The sequence below is a fragment of the Cupressus sempervirens genome, chromosome 8, assembly GCF_028749045.1.
Source record: "Cupressus sempervirens isolate cs-2001-9-10 chromosome 8, ASM2874904v1, whole genome shotgun sequence".
In the NCBI taxonomy this organism is placed as follows: domain Eukaryota; kingdom Viridiplantae; phylum Streptophyta; class Pinopsida; order Cupressales; family Cupressaceae; genus Cupressus; species Cupressus sempervirens.
The window spans coordinates 49,447,871-49,467,434 of record NC_143125.1 but is presented as its reverse complement, the minus strand read 5'-3'; the positions used below and the strand labels follow the sequence as shown (position 1 = coordinate 49,467,434).

At 33.9% G+C, this 19,564-nt stretch overlaps 1 protein-coding gene across 1 annotated transcript; it reads right to left on the bottom strand.

Annotated features, from left to right (window-relative positions):
• Window positions 1-5,039: 5,039 nt before the first annotated feature.
• LOC149541552 (disease resistance protein RPS4B-like) lies at window positions 5,040-15,314 on the bottom strand. The gene is made up of 5 exons (XM_089796765.1): window positions 14,439-15,314; window positions 7,638-8,751; window positions 7,197-7,508; window positions 6,129-7,079; window positions 5,040-5,973 (listed from the first exon to the last, which is right to left on the bottom strand). Exons 1-5 carry the CDS (start codon window positions 14,978-14,980, stop codon window positions 5,194-5,196), a joined length of 3,699 nt encoding a protein of 1,232 aa, XP_089652891.1. The 5' UTR covers window positions 14,981-15,314; the 3' UTR covers window positions 5,040-5,193.
• Between the last annotated feature and the right edge of the window lie 4,250 nt (window positions 15,315-19,564).

Genomic DNA, 19,564 nt, shown 5'->3' with positions numbered 1-19,564 from the left:
TTCTTTTGGTATGTTGTCACTCTTCATCAATTATTGCATCTCCTCATCATCCATGCTACTATTGTGTGATTCTTTGTTATGATGCTCAAAACCAGTTGGAACTAATTCTACTAAACCTATGTAGTCCTCATCACCTCTATCTCATATTAGCCATTCCTTTAATATCCTCAATTCTAAATTAAAATTTGCATTTTTGTGGTTGTTAACCCCAATTCCACATAATAGAATCTTCTTGTTTCTATCACCCCTCTTTTGTGTTGAATGAAATATAATTTTATTCTTAGGTTCTCATATCTCCCAAAAATTTACTTCCTCATCAAATATTGTATCTTAATGTTGATGTTCATCTCCTCAGTCCTTCATTTGGTTGTCTTCATAAGGTAATTATGTGTCTCCTTCTCTAGAAATTAAATTTTGATTGTGTACTTTTCTTATGAAGATTCTCAATGATTGTCCATCATATTCAATACCCAAATTAAACCTATATGCATATGCACATTATCTATCTTAAAAATATAAGGCTCCTTAGCCCCATTTGACATCCTTAATGTTAGATCTTTATTTTGATCTGAACTTTCCAAATAATCTATGATACTTCCATGAAGTCCCTCATCATAAACATCACCATCATCATCTTCTCCAAGGTCTGATCCCTACTTTGGTTCACAATAATGAACTTCTTTTTCCTAAAAACTTAATTTCTTTAAGTTCTTCTTCTTTAGAACAAGCAATTAACATGTGTTTTAGCTTCTTCCTCAACATTCTTGTAGATAAATTTTCAATAAGCCATGTAACATGCTTCTTCATTCTTTATTAGTACCTTTGGTATCTTTCACTTTATTGTAGTAGCATCATCATTAAACTAAGTTGTTCCTTCATCTCAACAATTTATTTGTCAAAATCTCTTGACTTGTCTTTCTCATCTTTATGTTAGTTTCTTTCACATTCTAAAATTTCCTTTTCCTACTCATGGGATGCACTAAACCTCTATAATAGATGTAAGTCAATTTCACCTTACTATAATACCTCGCCAAGCTTCTCTCCACTAAACTTGGCCTTTTGGTAATACTAGTTCTTTATTCCAAAACCTTTGAGCTTCTTCTACTCCTCTAGTCTAATGTATTCTACTGACTTTTAAGAGCTTCACTTGATATTTTCTTGGATAACTCTACCCATATCTATAATTGTGGTGTTGTCTTAACAATTTCTACCCTACCTCAACTAGAAGTTATTCTTCTTTGTCTATTATGAAACCTTTATTAAAAGGATTATCAAAAATTTTCTTCTCTCTTTCTACTGCTATATGTGATCAAATTCTTGTCAAATTGTCACCCTCCTAGGTGGCTTTCTAAAACTCTTATATAGTTCTCAAAAAGTCTTCTTTGAATCTACGATGTTGATAGACAAATTACTGAGTCCAATAGACTAATCCATGACCTGGAAAAGTCACAATGCTCTAGAAAAAAATACATATTCACTTCACCTATATAGTTAGCTTCTCAACATCCCATAACTTTTAGGTTGCTCATTAGAAAGTATATTCATAAACTTACACTCTTGTGTCTAGAAATGCACTCAATATTTTCTAATAGAAATTATAATCTTATGCTGATTTGGAAGCTGATTCAACTCACAAAACTATTGGTTAATGCCATCACTAGGAAAACACGATTTCCCTTGACTAATTTTGAACCAATATAAATACAAGGACTTTCCATATCATGGCTACCCTACGCATCAATTTTATTAGACTCAATTTGAATCAAAAAATAATAACATGGTGACAATTCATTTTAAAAATGTTCATGGCTAAAGAAAAGAGTGACATGGAGAGAGTAAATACTTGAAAAGAAAGATTACACTACCTCCAACATACTTGTTTGAGTATATTCCATGATTTGTCATTGCAATTATGAGCCTAAAAATTGTTAAATCTGCAATACTATACTTGAGTTTTTGTTGGTCAACAAATATGTATCATAATAATTGCATGGATATACCCATGTGAAACTCCTCTCCATCTAATAAAATGATATCCTCTTCCTTCTGATTTGCATACTCTTCATAGATATCTTGAAATTGTTAAATTTCACAAGGTTGACCATGCCTTTATTTTATGACAATACTGAGTTTCCTCCAACTTTAAAATAATAAACCAATTCTCAGTAACAACATAAAGTATCAACAAAGATATTAGAGAAGCCAAAGTTAATAGATGGAAACCAACAAAAAGAGGTCAACTAATTTTTAAAGACTATTATCATCATTATCCAGGCGAGATGACTTTTCCAACAAAATTATTGCGCAAATATTTATCCTCTTTGCAATATTTATTTTCAATGATAGCTGCAACAAATCACTTGCAATATATGTGATCTCCCAATGATGTTAACTTTCTTACAAAAGGCATAAACTCTAAGATCAACAATATTCATCCAACTTCCTCTTTCCCTAAATCTACATAGATTGAATCTTCAAGTCTAGATGTTTAAGATGGATTTTATACCAAAATGATCAAGAGATAGTACAACAATAGAAAACACACCAAATTTCTATATAGAAATTCCCAATACCTATAGTCAACTCTATTAGATATATAATTACTTTATCATTAACAATACATAATTTCATGATCCACACATTAGATTTTTACCATAAAGAAATACATTACCAATTTTTATGCACTGACAAAGATATTCATAAATGAGAGCATGTAAAATGCTTTATATTCATCAATCTCTGCTAAGTAGTCAATGTTTGGCTGGATAGAAATACAAGCATGAAAAACCTTGGCCTCTTTTTTTCTTCTCACACTTGACCTCTGCCTTCTATTATCTCATCTACATTTTTTTTCTCCTAATGCTCATAGGCCCTTACAATGATAAATATAATTTAGGGAACAAAGCGACTTTATGTTAGACCCCAACATCTCGCTAACTGATCCTAGAATATCTCCAGGATTTCTTCCTACAATTCCTCATGCCTATGAAAAGGTATATTCTCACTCAACCAACTCGATCCATTCAAATATTTTACATTATGACTTATCATCTCTAGAAACACAAAAACATATTTTGTTTATAATAAGAAATTTGAATTTCTTATTGAATGACTAGACCTATCTATTGAACTTTGGCCACCAAAATTCTAATGTCTTTGGAAGTGTGATGCTCCTGCATCACATTTACATCATCTCTATCTTAGAAAGGTCATTTGAACAAATTATTAAATTCCATTGATGAGATCCATAGTGCTCTACATTATCTACTTGCTAAAGAATTGAGGGAATATTCTTGTTATCGAACTTGTTAAATTTGTTGTTGTGTGTATTGATGATATGTGCAATTGTTTGACTATTAACAACATATTCATTCAAATTTAATTTCTTGCATTTTATATTCCATGAGAAGTGGTGTTGAGTGAGATATTAGTTGGATATAATACTAACAAATGCATTTAAGAGATGGAGAAGCATTTATAACTTGATCTTCTTTGAGGGTCCATTTAGTTGTTGGAATTTTAAATTCCAACATTGCTCTCATATCTAAAATTTTTTAGATTCTACAATTGCAATTCAAATTTTAGATTTTGGGAAAATAAATGGACCCATTTGGTTCACTAGGAATTTGATGAGAAAGATGTTTATTCTATATTTGATTTTACAAAATTAAAATTAAAATTTTAATTACAATTTGATTCAATTTGTATGAACATTTCAAGTAATATATGTTATACTTTAAATCAAACATCTGAATAAACATGGTTTCAATGCTTTAGTCAGTTAGGAATAATTTTGAAATATAAATCATCCCTAGGTGTGTTGGACATTCATGACCCCTACATAAAACAACAGACCCCAAAATTCCTAGAGCAATACCCAACCCACTGCTAGATTTGTGTTCCCATAGTCAAACTCCTTGAAAGCACACATACATTTCACAAAAATTATCGCACTCCTCTCTTGGATCCCAAACCCATCTTCCTCATCTAGAAGATTACTTGGAAATTCTTTTGATGCAAATGGAAATAGGCCAATATTATATGCAAGAAGTCTCCTTCCCAAATCTAATGGCCATAGACTCCAAACTCACAAGTAATTGACATCCACTTCATCTATAAATCTACCTCCAATCTGTGTATAGGTAGACCATTGCCACCTATAACAATTTTTAAAATTTAATCTACCTCCACTCTACATATCGACAACCCATTGCCACTTGTAACAATTTTTTTTTGAAATAAGTGCCCCAGCAGATTGTTAGAAAGTTATTGAACTTGTTGGGGCATCATGTGCTTGACTTGGCAAAGAGTGACGAAAACCATCAAATATAATGTTGATGAAATGTTAATCATTCATTCCATGGCTATTAATCCTTTTAGCAAATTCTCTTTTTTTTAATGAAATATGAATAATGAGAAATGGGAGTTGGAAATATTAGCCCTTGAGGTGGAATATCAAATTCTAAAATGGGAATATAAGTTCCAATTTTCAATTTTGAATTGGCAACTATCTATGTAACTCTTCCGTTGAAATCATATAGTACGTGAATGACACTTTTTTGAAATCATAAAAAATCAACTGTGGAACACGTTGCATTGTGCAAAGTTGAATTTAACAAACTTAAAGAGTGAGCACTATTGAGATATTTCAATCATGAGCTTGAAATTTATAAAGAGAGAAATAAACTCCACACTGAAATAGGCAACAAAGATTCATTAAAAATTTGAACATTTTAAATTGCTCAACCTCTTCTTTACGTACACAAATTTTATTAAAACAAAATCCTCAAACTTTAGAGAGAAATTCTTGAAGTTGTAAAACTTTAGTAATAACAATCGTTGTAACATTCGATGAAACTTGAAATAAATAGGTGCAAACTATATTATTTTTAAAATAGATTATTTAATAGATGTTTTTATATTCTATCACATTTCAAACAGTAATTCCCTATTCAGATAGATTTTTAGAGTTGAAAGATGATTATAAGATTTATTTGATTATTAAAAACTTTCCACATTAGTAACAGAACAACATCATATAATATATAATACTATCAACTTAACTATTGTACCTTTGAGTGATACAAGTGCTAGTTTAATAATAATTTTTAAAAAAATTACATACAACATTAGTAAAAATTCCAACTGTTTCTAATATTCCCTTAATTTCGTAATTTCTCAAGTTGAACTAACTTAAATATTATATTCATCGTCATCACTACCATCAAATTTTTCATCTTCATACTCAGCCACCTCATCATACTCAGCACAATAACTCCAAAAAGGCAGGACATCCTCGTCAAAACCATCAACAAGCAGGTCTTCACCAGAACAATCGCAATCGTCAACGCATAGCTGGGCAGTTACGCTTTGCAATATCTGCAAGGTTCTCCTTTCGTCGCCCGCCTCCACTCCCACTATAAATGCTCTCTTTATATTAAGGGCTGATGGCAGGCCAGACTTATATCTTTGTCCCCAACAATCATCAGTTATGCCCATGAATAGCCCCCACTCGCAAGATCCAGGATTTAGGAAAATCCAAGTCTTATTCCTGCCCCCGTTTAAAATATTGCTCTCATTACAAATATTGCTACCCATGAACGGATACTCATTGCTACCATTCGTAGGAAAAACAGCACAAAACATCACTAAGCTGAGCGAACGTTGGGTTTCACGAAACCGATCACTCATCTCCTTTATTTTTTTCCTAACTAATGCATCACCATCCCTGTCTTCGTCTTCAACCAGAGGAAGTATGAGCGAACGACTCATCTCCTTTGTTTTTTTCCTAACTAATGCATCACCATCCTTGTCTTCGTCTTCGTCTTCAACCAGAGGAAGTATGTCTTCGTCTTCAACCAGAGGCAGTATGTCGCAGATTTTATATAAATCTGACATGAGAGCTGACCATTTATCTCTATGCCAATCTGATGCCATTCTCCCCACTACAATCGTACACTCCGACGCCATTCTCTGAAATCACAATGCTTTTTATAAATTATTTTCAGCACTACATATGGAAACCCCAAAACAGAACATATCGAAATACTTTACTCGCAACAGAGCGACTAAATTAAAAGGAAATTAACTACAGCAAATGAGAAACAACATAGATCTGCGTTTATTACCTGTAACCTTTGAACGCAACTAATGATAGGACCGACTGCAATGATCATCTCCTTTAGTCCTTCCAATTCTTCAATGCCTGATATATTCTGCAGCTTCGGACATGCAGTAATGATAATGCTCTCTAGGCGAATTAAGCATTCCATGCCTTGTATACTCTGCAGCCTCGTGCAACCCCCGATGAAGATTCTCTTCAACTCCTTTAATTCTTTCAGACAAATCACATCCTCCAGCTTTGGACATTCTTGAATCCAGATTCTCTTCAGTTCCTTCAATTGTTCAATAGCTTTTATACTCCTCAGCTCTGGACAATGAGCAATCCAGATCCTCTTCAATCCCGTCAATCTTTCAATGCCTGAAATATCCTGCAGCTCCTGGCAGTGGTTAATATAGATCCTCTTGAGACTACTGCACCCCCCAAAATTTGGAAACTCTCTCATAGTCTGACATTTTCTCATGTGGAACCTTTCAAGTTTTGGCATATGATTGCCATTCACTTCTCTCAACTCTTCACATTGCAACAGCATCAGACATTCCAATGTGGTTACCCCTGTTAAAACCACTTCAATTAGATCGTCCATACCACAAAGCTTAAGAGATTTAAGGGCTGGACAAAACTGTCCCTGAATGGACACCTTCCTTGATTCACGTACACAACACAGAGTTATGGCTTCAAGGCTTCTCATACAAAGCCGATCCTCAGTTGTTTCCTTCCTATTGCTTAGAGAAATTTTCCCTACTGTAACACTTCTCAACTCCAAAGTTTGCAGATTGGTGAGTTCTCTTACAGATTTTAGCAATCGATTCCATTCGATATGCAACATACCCTCTAAGTGCAGACTTTCCAGATGTTTGAACTTTCCAAACGAACTAACCAGTCGGTTTATAAACATATCTTCATTGACATATGGGGCATCACATTGGCAATATAGGTCTTTCAACTTGAAAGGAACCTGCAATTTACAATCACTTGTTTTCAAACTGCTCTTTTTGTCAATGATAAAAATCTCATTAATTGCTGATGCTAACAAAAGTTAAAACTGAAGTTCTGAACAAGAAAGAACATTTACCTGGTTATCTCTTTCCAGCAATCTCGCAGGTGATATACGATAAAGACTTACAGAGTGCAAATTTTGTAGAGAAATCCATTCGGGAATCCATTCATTACGCCTGTGATAACCATTAAGTACAAGCGATTGAGCATAGGTTGACTTCTGTGAGATCTCTAGAAAATACCCCTCGTAAAATTGATCATCGCGCCACAGTAAAATTCGCAAAGAATGGTTTCTTACAACTTCTCTTGCAGATCTGTAACATCTGAAACTTTTTCCTGCGGACTCAATGCGGGTGTCTTGGAATCCCTTGATTGCACTTATATCAATCTGAATCCAAAATCCCTTTTTGAGTTAGAAAATGCTCATTCCGAGTTACGCGTAAACCTTCTAACAACTCAAAGAAAAGAAACCATTTCAAAATAGGAGAATGAATTTAAGTTCACAAAGGAAACATACATGATCTTCAGGACGCCACAACCGACGAGGAAGGCTCGTTTCGTTATCTGCCATTGCTCTCCCCAAGTCACGGAGCTGGTCATGCATTCTCAAAAAATATCTTGGCTCATAATGGCATACCAGCTCTACATCAAAACAAGTTTCCACTTCGGCAAGGCATTTGTCCTTGAGGGTCTGAAGTGCATGTTCGGCCCTCAAACCGGAAGCCTTCCATACACTCATGACCATATTCACATCTTCACCAATGAAAAAACATGCTATATCCATAAACACTTGTTTCTCATCCTCCTCCAGAGAATCATAGCTTATTTTAAGCGTGTCTCTTATGTCTCTGTGTATTCTTCCCTTTAAAACATCTAACTGCAACTTCCAATAGCCTCTGTCACTGCCAAAAACGTGCCTTCCTATCACTCGAAGAGCAAGAGGTAAACCTGCACACACTTCAACAAAGTTGTCTACCAAGTCCTCAAAACCAATTTTGCAACTTAGTCCACGAAACGCATGACAGCAGAAGAGCTCTCTGCTATGCTCTGCATTCATTTCTTTCATCTTATAACGGACTCTCACTCCGGCCATTGTAAGAAGCCTCTCATCACGGGTCGTAATGATCACTAAACTGTTGGGATTGAGGACATCAGCGGGTAATAGGGCATCCAACTGCTTCTGATGATCAACATCATCTATTACTATTAAGAATTTTAACTCTTGACTCTTTTGAAGATAGTCATTGATAGTAGCAATTCCATCTTCTATACTGCAAAACACTTGCTCATTTCCTTGCCCTCCCAGATCATTGAGAAGCTTTCTTTGCAGAGAAGTCAGGTTACCTTTGACATCGTTTTCCCGCACATCAAACAGAATAGTTGACCTGCTAAATGTTGAGTGTTTGCTATTGAACAAGTATTTGGCAAGAGTGGTCTTGCCAGACCCTCCCATTCCATAGATGCCAATTATTTGATCTCTCATCTGCCCATTTCTCTCGCAATGGCGGTGGAAATCTTTTGCAATCTCATCAAGTCCCACCTCATGTTTTGCGACAAGGAAAGGAATTTTTCTCTTTTGCTTCTCTTTAACTGCAGCGGAGACGATGTCTTCACACAGCTTTTTCAGATCACTGAAAATAGGAAGAGCCAGAAAGGTTGCAAGTTACTGAGTTTTTAAAGCTATGCAGAACAAGAAGCACAGAATCAATCAAAGGTAGTTTCAAAAGTGAACTGGCTTTAGTTATAATGTTTATTATAGTAGCTGGGCATTTAATGCACAGTCCAGAACTTTCTACTTGCTTCTTGGAGCTTCTCTCTTTGTTCAAAATGTATGTAGAAATCTCTAAAGTGCTTTCTTTCTTGAAGCTTCTCAAAAACCCTCTAGAAATATGTATGAGCTCTATAATAGAGCATTCCTCTCAGCTGTAATAACATGAAGAAACTTTATAGCTCTTGTGATATATTTGAGTCTTGTTTTTGCTGCTCTGTTTTCAAGCTCTGTTTTCATTCTTTGTGCTGTTGTTTTAATTCATCATGGTATCAGAGCATTTTCAGTTCTTTGGGCTGTGAATATATGATGCTTTTGGAATGAATATATGTGTTTTAATTGTGTGAATCTTTACATTTGCAGGCTGTAACTAAGGAGTGAACAGCAGTTTGGTTTGGGACAAAAAAACTACATCAAAGGAAGGATATTGCAGCAAAAGAAAAGGTTTTTTCTTCAACAAATTGGTGAGATTTTTTTAGTTTCAAGCTTGGGTGTTCAAGTTTTTAAATATCTTTCATTCTCATCCAAAAAAAGGAGAGAATTTAACAATGGAATCACTTGGTGTGACTTTGCCTACAGTTAAATTAAATGGAAAAAATTATTATGATTGGGTATCTCATGTTGAAATCACTCTAACCCTTCAAAATTGTTATGATATTGTGACTGGTAGTGAACAAAGGCCTACAAATCCAGGAAATGATCAAGATAATTGGGATAAAAGGGACAAGAGGGCAGCAACACTAATCAAGCTTATACTTTCAGAAGAAGTTTTTCCAGAAGTTCGTAATGAGAGTTCAGTGGAGTCAAAGTTTGGGAGATTTTGAAAGATTTATATCAAAATTCAGGTGATGTATGGATCTTATCTCTCACAACTGAATTATACAATTTGAAATTATCAAGCTCACAAGAGATAGTTCCACATTTAAGTAAGTTAAAGGAAAAGAAAAATGAGCTTGCTTCTCTTGGAAAAGATATAGATGATAAAGATTTTGTGCAAATTATATTACAAAGTCTTCCAGGATCTTATCGATCATTTATAAGGGGTTTAGATACTGCAGATAAATTAAAAAGTATTAAATCAGAAGAATTGTGTGCTAAGTTGGTTCAAGAAGAGAAAAGACAAGTTAAAGAAAAAGAATCATTTGATGGTGAATCTGAAGCATTTGTAATGAAAGGAAAACAATATTATAAGAAGTCACAAGAAAATGAATCTAAAGAAAGAAATTGGAAGAATGAAAATAAGAGTATTTCATATATATATCATAATAGAAGTAAATGGAAATGTCATTATTGTGGTAAAATGGGTCATAAGACAAATGAATGTTTCAAGAAGAAAAGAGATGTAGAAAAGAAAGTAAATAATTATCCAAAATTAAGAGATTATAAAAGAAATGCATTTTGTGTTGCACTTAAAGAAAATAATACTTTCAAAGAAGATTGGGTTATTGATTCTGGTGCTACACAACACATGTCTCATAATGAGAATCAATTTGAATCAATAAGTGAAAATAATATAGAGAAAATATATTTGGGGGATAATAGTGCTTTAGAAGTTAAAGGGACTGGTAATGTCAAAGTTGATAATGGTTTGTTCAAAAATGTGAAATTAGTCCCTGAATTAAAAACAAATCTGCTTTCAGTATCTCAAATTGCAAGTCAAGGACATAAAATAGAATTCTACAATGATAAGTGCTTAATCAAGGATGTCAATGATAATTATAGAGTCATTGCAATTGGTAAAATGGAGAATGGATTGTATAAATTTCAAGAATTTACTTCTAAATGTGGAGATAAACATATGTGTGCTATTGCCCAATATGATGATATGAGCAGGTTATGGCATGAGGGTTTGGGGCACATCAATTTTCAAAGTCTCAAACTTATGGAGAAATTACAAATCGTGCATGGGCTGCCAAAGATATCATTAAGCCCTAAGGTGTGTGAAGGATGTGCAATGGGAAAACAACATGTGGAAAGTTTCCCTCAAGGTAAATCATGGAGAGCAAAAACTCCTCTACATTTAGTTCATAGTGATGTAATGGGTCCTTTCAAAACATCATCAATTGGAGGATCAAGGTACGCCCTCACTTTTATAGATGATTATAGTAGAAGAATTTGGGTGTATTTTCTACAAAAGAAAGATGAAGAGTTTCAAAAGTTTAAAGAGTTTAAAGCTTTGACTGAAAAAACAAAGTGGAAAGTACTTAAAGATACTAAGAATTGATAGAGGGACTGAATACATGAATAAAGCTCTTTTATATTTTTGTAAATAACATGGCATTAAAAAGGAATCAACTGTCTCTTATTCACCCCAACAAAATGGTGTTGCTAAAAGGAAAAATAGAACTATAATAGAAATGGCTAGGTGCATGCTTCATTCTAGAAATCTAGAAGCTAAATTTTGGGCTGAAGCAGTTCATACTGTCGTATATATCTTGAATAGAACACCTACTAAGGCAATTTTGAACATAACACCAGAAGAGGCATGGAGTGGAAGAAAGCCTACAGTATCTCATTTTAGAATTTTTGGTTGTAAAGCATATGCTCACATTCCTGATGAAAGGAGGAGCAAACTTGAAAGGAAAAGCGAGAAGTGCAAAATGGTTGGATATAGTGAGGAATCGAAAGGATATAGGTTATACAATCCTAGAACTAATGAAATCTATATTAAAAGAAATGTATGGTTTGATGAAGATGTTAAGAATGATAATTCTCCAACATTATCTTTCTTTCCAATTTTGATTGATGAAAAAAATTCTACTTCTACCAATAGTCAAAGTCAAGGTGTGCAAACCACTACATGGGATGAGACTCAAGAAAGTGATAATGAAAATCCAAAGAAATTTAGAAGCATCAAAGAAATTTATCAAGAAGGTCCTAGATATATATTTGCTAACTATGCTCTTATGACTAAGGTGATGCAGGTTGACACTCCAAACACATATGAAGAAGCAAAAGGAAAAGAAGAATGGGAAGCAGCTATGCAGGAAGAATACAATTCTTTGATGAAGAATGGAACATGGGAACTAACAACACTTCCAGAAGGCAAAAATGTGGTTGGTTGCAAGTGGACCTATAGAACCAAATTCACATCAGATGGAGCTATTGAAAAATACAAAGCAAGGTTAGTGGCTAAAGGTTTCTCACAAGAAGAAGGTATAGACTATACTGAAACCTTTGCTCCAGTAGCTAAGATGACTTCCATTCGTACAATAGTTTCTTTAGTTGCAAAGTTTGGTTGGAAAATTTTTCAAATGGATGTAAAAAGTGCATTTTTGCATGGTGACTTAAAAGAAAAAATTTATATGCAACAACCACCAAGATTTATTAAGTATGGAGAAGAGAATTTGGTGTGTAGATTAAGAAAATCACTCTATGGTCTCAAACAAGCACCAAGGGAATGGTACTCAAAAATTAATAAGTACTTCCTAGAAGTTGGATTTAAAAGAAGTAATGTTGATCCAGATGTGTATGTAAAATATTGTGATAATAAGGTTGTTATCATTGTATTGTATGTGGATGACTTGATTATTACAGGAGATCACACACGTGATATTGAGATAACTAAAAATCAACTCAAACAAGCTTTTGAAATAACTGATTTAGGACTAATGCACTATTGTTTGGGTATGCAAGTATGGCAAGAAGGAGGAAGAATCATGCTCTCTCAAACTAAATATGCTCTTGATGTACTTAAAAAATTCAATATGAGTGATTGTAAACCATGTAATACACCATGTGAAATAGGAGTAAAGTTAGGTGCTAACTCTACTCAAAAGAAAGTGGATGGAAAATTATATAGGCAGCTTGTTGGAAATCTTTTGTATCTTACTATAACTAGACCAGATATTGCATATGTAGTTGGTATTGTATCGAGATACATGGCAAATCCACACATTGAACATTGGAAAGCGGCTAAAAGAATATTAAAATATATTAAGGGTACTTACCAGCTTGGCATTGAATACAAATATGGAGGAGAACCTACTTTAGTTGGATATACGGATTTTGATTATGCAGGTGACATTGATGATAGAAAGTCGACTTCAGGATATATCTTCCATCTTGGATCGGGACCGATTTCGTGGAGTAGCAAGAAGCAATCAACAGTGTCACTCTCATCTACAGAAGCTGAATATATTGGTTTATCAAAGGCATCTCAAGAAGCATTATGGCTTAGGAGGTTACTTGAAGAATTGCATCATCCACAAGACTCTCCAACAACAATATTTTGTGATAATCAAAGTACTATCAAGCTAGCAAAAAATTCGGTATATCATGCAAGGTCCAAGCATATAGAAGTGCATCATCATTTTGTTCGAGATCTAATTGAAAGACAAGAGGTGGAGCTTCAATTTTGCGGAACAGAAGATCAACTTGCTGATATATTTACAAAAGCATTGTCTATTGTAAAATTTACGAAATTTAGAGATCTATTGCAGCTCAAAGATGTTTCTACTCTCTCCAAATAAACATTATGGGGGGGTGTTAAAAATAATGTTTATTATAGTAGCTGGGCATTTAATGCACAGTCCAGAACTTTCTACTTGCTTCTTGGAGCTTCTCTCTTTGTGCAAAATGTATGTAGAAATTTCTAGAGTGCTTCCTTTCTTGAAGCTTCTCAAGAACCCTCTAGAAATATGTATGAGCTCTATAAATAGAGCATTCCTCTCAGCTGTAATAACATAAAGAAACTTTATAGCTCTTGTGATATATTTGAGTCTTGTTTTTGCTGCTCTGTTTTCAAGCTCTGTTTTCATTCTTTGTGCTGCTGTTTTAATTCATCGAGGAAACTTCCAACCAGAAATCTCAATCCAAGATTCGGGTAACGCTGGAGAGAGAGGAGCCAATGGTAAGTGGCAAAAATTTCAAAAGAAACCTCTCCAGATATGCAAGCTAAACAAGCACTGTGAACGACAATTGATTTGAAATTATAAATATGCAACAATGGAATTCTTCGCATTGTGGAATACTCGAATTAAGTGAACTTAAATGAATGAGCACTACTGAGATATTTGGATCATGACCTTAAAATTTATGAGGGGTAAAATAAACTCAACGCAAAACTAGGCGACAGCGATTCATTAAAAGTCTGAACATTTTAAATCCCTCAACCCCTTCTTCTTTACTTCAGATTTTATTAAAACGAAATCCTGAACCTTACGAGAGAAATTCCCTCTTTGTAAAACTTCAGTAATTACAATCTTTGTTGCACTGGAGCGAAACGGTCTGTTTTTTTACAATCTAACAATTTTTTGATTTTATTCAAAAATGAATTTCATTACGATTTGACATCCCACCCATTAACAAAGAGCGAAACCAAACACGCGGAATCGGGAAAAGAAGCTATTCGGAAAATAAAACATCTCTACAGACAATCTTTGTTCCATTTTTATTTTTCCTTATCCGACACTTTGTCTAGGGTGAAGTGCTAGAGATAAAATAAACAAACACAAAACAAATTGTAGATTACTAAATTAGTTTCTGAAATTTTTTAAAACAAAATACAGAAAAAAATATACCGATGGAAGGCAAGTAAAGATGTCTTACTCGTTCTGTCCGTTGAGCGGGTAACCCTCGACCCCTGAAACATTCTGCAGGCAATCTTTCCACTGTTGAATGTCCTGATGAGGATATCTGCCATTCTCTTCGTGTTTGGAAAATGCATCTGCCACTCGTCCTTTGATGTATCGGAAGTCTGAAGGATCAACACAATAAAACAAGGGAATAATTCTAGACCTGGTTTGAAACATCGAGGCTAACTCAGCTAAGCACCAGGGGGACTCTGCATATCTTAGGGATAAGATGGCAATGTGTAGTGTGGCAGAGAAAATGGCATTCTTTATGGCAGAGGGGAAATAATCTCCGAGCTCAGTCTCTTCAAAATCAAGATATGCACGGATTCCAGCTTGCTGTAGAGAATCGTAGAGAGGCTTAGCCAGATTTTCTTTGGTGTCGGGGCCTCGATGGTTGATAAACACATCAAAATGTTTTGCAGTCAAGGCGGATCCGATCTTTTTGTTGGGAGGTTGAAGTGCCAGAAATGGATCGGGTTCCTCTTTTCCTCGACCAGATGTCGAAGTGGAAGCCATTAGCAAACAATTGATTCTCTACTCTGAAAGCAAGTAAACCAATGAAGAATGGACATTACCAGCAAGAGTAGAAAGAGGGGGAGTGGCTACAGTTTCAAAAGAAGGAATTCGGGGCTTCAACAGGTAGCAAGCAAGATAGAGATATAAATAGGCGATAAATCATTGAGCAAGTCGACCAGAACGAAATTGATCGGTTGTTTCTGCGTTAATGCGGTCTGTGCTTCCAAGTATTTAGGTTGCAAAACCCAAGAGTGTGAAATGAATCCGAGTGTTGCAGACATATGACAGATTCAACAGCGGAGAAACGCGACACCGACCAACGTGAACCGGACGTAGTGTACGCTTCTACGCTTCTACGCTTATAAACAAATCAAAGTAGGCACTTGATGAAAAAGATGTTTTATAAATAAAATAAGATAAAGTGGACAAGTTATAGGTGAACGGACACAGTTAAATCGAAATGAATAGAAAAAATAAAATGGGGACCACAATTGACAGTGACACTAAGTCAGAGGCTTAATGTGTGAACTTTAAGCCATGCAAGTGTGGGATTCTAAGGTATTATCATGCAATAAGGAAGAAAAGGACAAATTTGGTAGTCTAGTCAATAAGGAAGGTAGTGTGGGCTTTTAGGCTATTGCCTTGCAATAAGCAAGAAAATGATAAATTTGGTAGTCTAGTCAATAAGTGAAGGTAATGTGGGCTTCTAGTCTATTGCCTAAGAAAATGATAAATTTGGTAGTCTAGTCAATAAGTCAAGATAGTGTGTGCTTCTACATGAATGCCTTGTAATAAGAAAGAAAATGACAAATTTGGTTCTTTAGTCATTTAGTCAATAAGTTAATGTGGTGTGTGCTTGCAATAAGAAAGAGAAGGGAAAATTTGCTTGCCCAGTCAACAAGTTAATGTAGTGCATGCTTCCACATTATTGCCTTACAATAAGCAAGAAATGGGCAAATTTGGTCATCCAATCAACAAGTTAATGTAGTGTGTGCTTCCATGTAATTACCTTGCAATAAGAAAGAAAATGACAAATTTGGTCATCAAACAATAGGTTATTGTAGTGTAAGCTTCCACATTATTGCCTTGCAATAAGAAAGAAAGGGACAAATTTTCTTTTTTAATATAATTAATATAAAAATTAAAAAGCTAAAATAAAATCTTAAATAGAAATAAAAATTAAAATTATATTCAAATTTCAAAAGATTCAAATATTGACATATTAATGATGTATAATGCATTTAAGAATTAAAAGCACAAAAACTATACAATATTAATCTACTGTTTATTTATTAAAATAAAATGATTATGATACAACAAATATTTGTATAATATCAATTTTATATGCTTCTTTCTATTATATATATCTTTAATAAATTATTTCAAATAGAAAACCTATGGACTACCCTTGCGCCTCCTCCTTTTGAATGCAAGTGCTAGTCAATAGAAATAATACATTTAGAGTTGCATAATTTAGTGGAAAAACCCAAGGTGAAGGGAATCTACCATATACCTTTTTTTAATTTCATCCGTATGATTAATTTCTGTTTGTAGGTAAAGAAAAGAAAAGCATGATAAATTTTTGTAAGGAATAGACAACACCTTCCCTTTCTGTCACGCTTCCTTGGAAGATAGCTCACCATGAAGATGACGACAATCTGTTCTGTGTTCTCAAATTAAAGTTGTTCTGACCAAATCTTCTTTGAATATTTTTACTGCCTGGAAACAATTATCTTTGACTACCAAGTTGAAAGATTATTGCCTAGGGCACAGTTGTTGGAACATACGAAGCTGCGTGAACGAGTAGTGTGTCTCTGACAACTTTTCAGTGGAAGAGGTGACAACTAAACTTATAATTATTTTTGAAAGAATTACTAATTGTTGTTGATAATTAGTATTCGCTAGCATTAGAAGTTCTTCATTTGGAGAAACATCACCTGACAACACCTAATGAGAAGCGTCCAACTTTCCTTGCCTTTTTTATTACTACCCCATTCTCCACCATTCCTCCCTTACAAAATAAACATTTTCTCTTTTCCCACTTTTTCTTTAGTATCATCCATCTACCTATTTAACACCTCAAATGATAAGAGCTCATCCTAAGTTGTGCTATAAGCATTTTAGCTCTCCATTTGATATTTCAATCTAATAAGATTTTATTGTGAACTAGCATTTTGACTCAATTCATTTCATTGAAAGGTACAAAATCTTGTGAATGAAGAGTGTATAGACTTTTTTAACTAGAAGAAATCACATAGGTTAGGGGAAATGATCTAGCAGTGGCTATAGCTAATTTCAAGCGTTGAATTGAAGTACCAAAATTTGTTGAATTTTTAAAAAAATTTAAATTGTTTTCACAAATAAGTTAACTACTCAAACTTAAGATTACAACCTCTCACCAATAACAATCCATTATGTACATGGCGTTACATGATATAGGTCAAAAAGAGACCTAGAAAAGTTTCAATCGATAATAGCCACTAATAATTCCAATAGTGGTTCACATTATATGTAGTAAATAAATTGAAAAAATATCAATTTCACAATTATAAAGTACATTACAAGTGTTTAAGTATTTGGGCCCAATATTCACTTGTTTTGAATATTTGCGTTATAAATGTGGGCCCACTTAATCACTTATGGCCCATGTCAACTCAACCTCGGTTGCATTAGGTTACATTTCAGAAACATGACCCACATTCTCCAATCATAAAATGGAATGTTAACCCTCTTCTATGCAATGTTTTCCTCCTTCTCTCACCATTTTAAGGTCAACATAGCTCAAGAGCTTTGAACCTCAAGCTATTTATCTGCAACCATTTCAACTCTCCTTTCTAATCTCTAGGTAATGTACCCTTCAAGCATGGTTCCTTTCTTGTATGTACAATGATAAAATGATCTCAATGTCTTCCATTTCATTAAATGATAGTTATTTTGTAAATTTCATCGAGGGTTTTGGTTTTTTGTTAATTGATTATCTGTATGCATAAAGGATTACAACAAAATGATGTATTCTACTTCCGCATTCCTACAATTTGGTATCATTTGCCATCATTTTTTAAAATGTATTACTTTCCTTTAAATTTTAATTATTTTTCAAATGTCATTGTGTGTACTAGTTTATTGTTTCGTGATTATCCACATGCATAAAGAGTTATAATGAATGATGTTTTATGCTTCCACAATCCTTCTCTTTGGTATCTATTCTCAACATTTTGCAAATGTCATTTAGGGTTTTAGTTTGTTGTTAAAAAATTATTCATATGCATAAAGATTAAACAATAAAATGATGTATTATAATTATGTCTTTCTGCAATTTGATGTATTTTTTCATCAATTATTGAAATGTGTTCTATTTCCTTTAAATATTTTTTGTTTTATACATGTCATTGACGGTTTCATATTTTTGTTAAATGATTATCCATATGTATAAAGGGTTCAATAAAATGACATGTATTATGTTGTGTTCCTATAATTTGGCATCTTTTATCACCATTTATCCAAATCTGTTCTATTTTCTTTAAATGTTTATTATTCTGTAAATGTCATTGAGGATTTCAGTTTGTTGTTGAATGATATATCTGAATGCATAAAAGGTTATAATAAAATGATGTATTTGGCTTCTATGTTCTTATAATTTTGTAACTTTTTCATCATTTATTGAAATGTGTTCCACTTTCTTTTTAAAAAAAAATCTACAAATATCGTCAATGGTTTTAATTTTCTATTAAACAATTATCTAAATGCATAAAGGGTCACAATAAAATGATTTATTGTACTTCTTTGATCTTGTATTTTTCTATCTTTCATCATCATTTATTCAAATATATTGTTTTTCTTATAAATGTTTAATATTCAAAAAATATCATCAAGGGTTTTGATTTTTTGTTGAATGATTATCCTAAAATTTCATAAATAAAATATTGCATCAAGGGCATATGCACCAAGATGGTGTATAAAAAAGTGGACACCAGGAATAAAATATTGCATCAAGGGCATATTGCACCAGGATGATGTAGTGATCTGTCACTGCAACTGTCGATAGAACCCCACATGTCTGAATTTGTTGAAGCACTATTGCTGGTGTCACTATCAGTTTCCACACAGTATGATGTGAGAAGAGGATTAGAGGACAAGCTTGGTGAAATTTCCTCGAAATATACATCCTTCTCCACAAACATCTAATGTGTCGTAGGATCTAGAAGTTTGTGTGCCTTCATACTGTCTTCATAACCAATAAAAGTACAAGGCCAAGATGACTATGCCTTACATCCCTTGGAAGATATCTTTGCCCATGCAGGACAACTGAAGACTCTGAAGTGTGTCACAATAGGTTTTCTGCCACACCATACCTCAAAAGGAGTCTTTCCATCTAAGGCTAGATGAGGAGATCGATTAAGTATGTGAGTGGCACTAGAGATTGCTTCAACTTCTAATGATGGATCTAGAGACCTAGCTTGTATCATGCAACTTGCCATAAAATTAAGAGTGCAGATCCTCAAAGCTGCAACATCTGTTGTATGCAAATTGAATGGTGCTGGAGTCTGAAGATCAATTCCCTCGAGTCTACAAAAGTCCATAAGC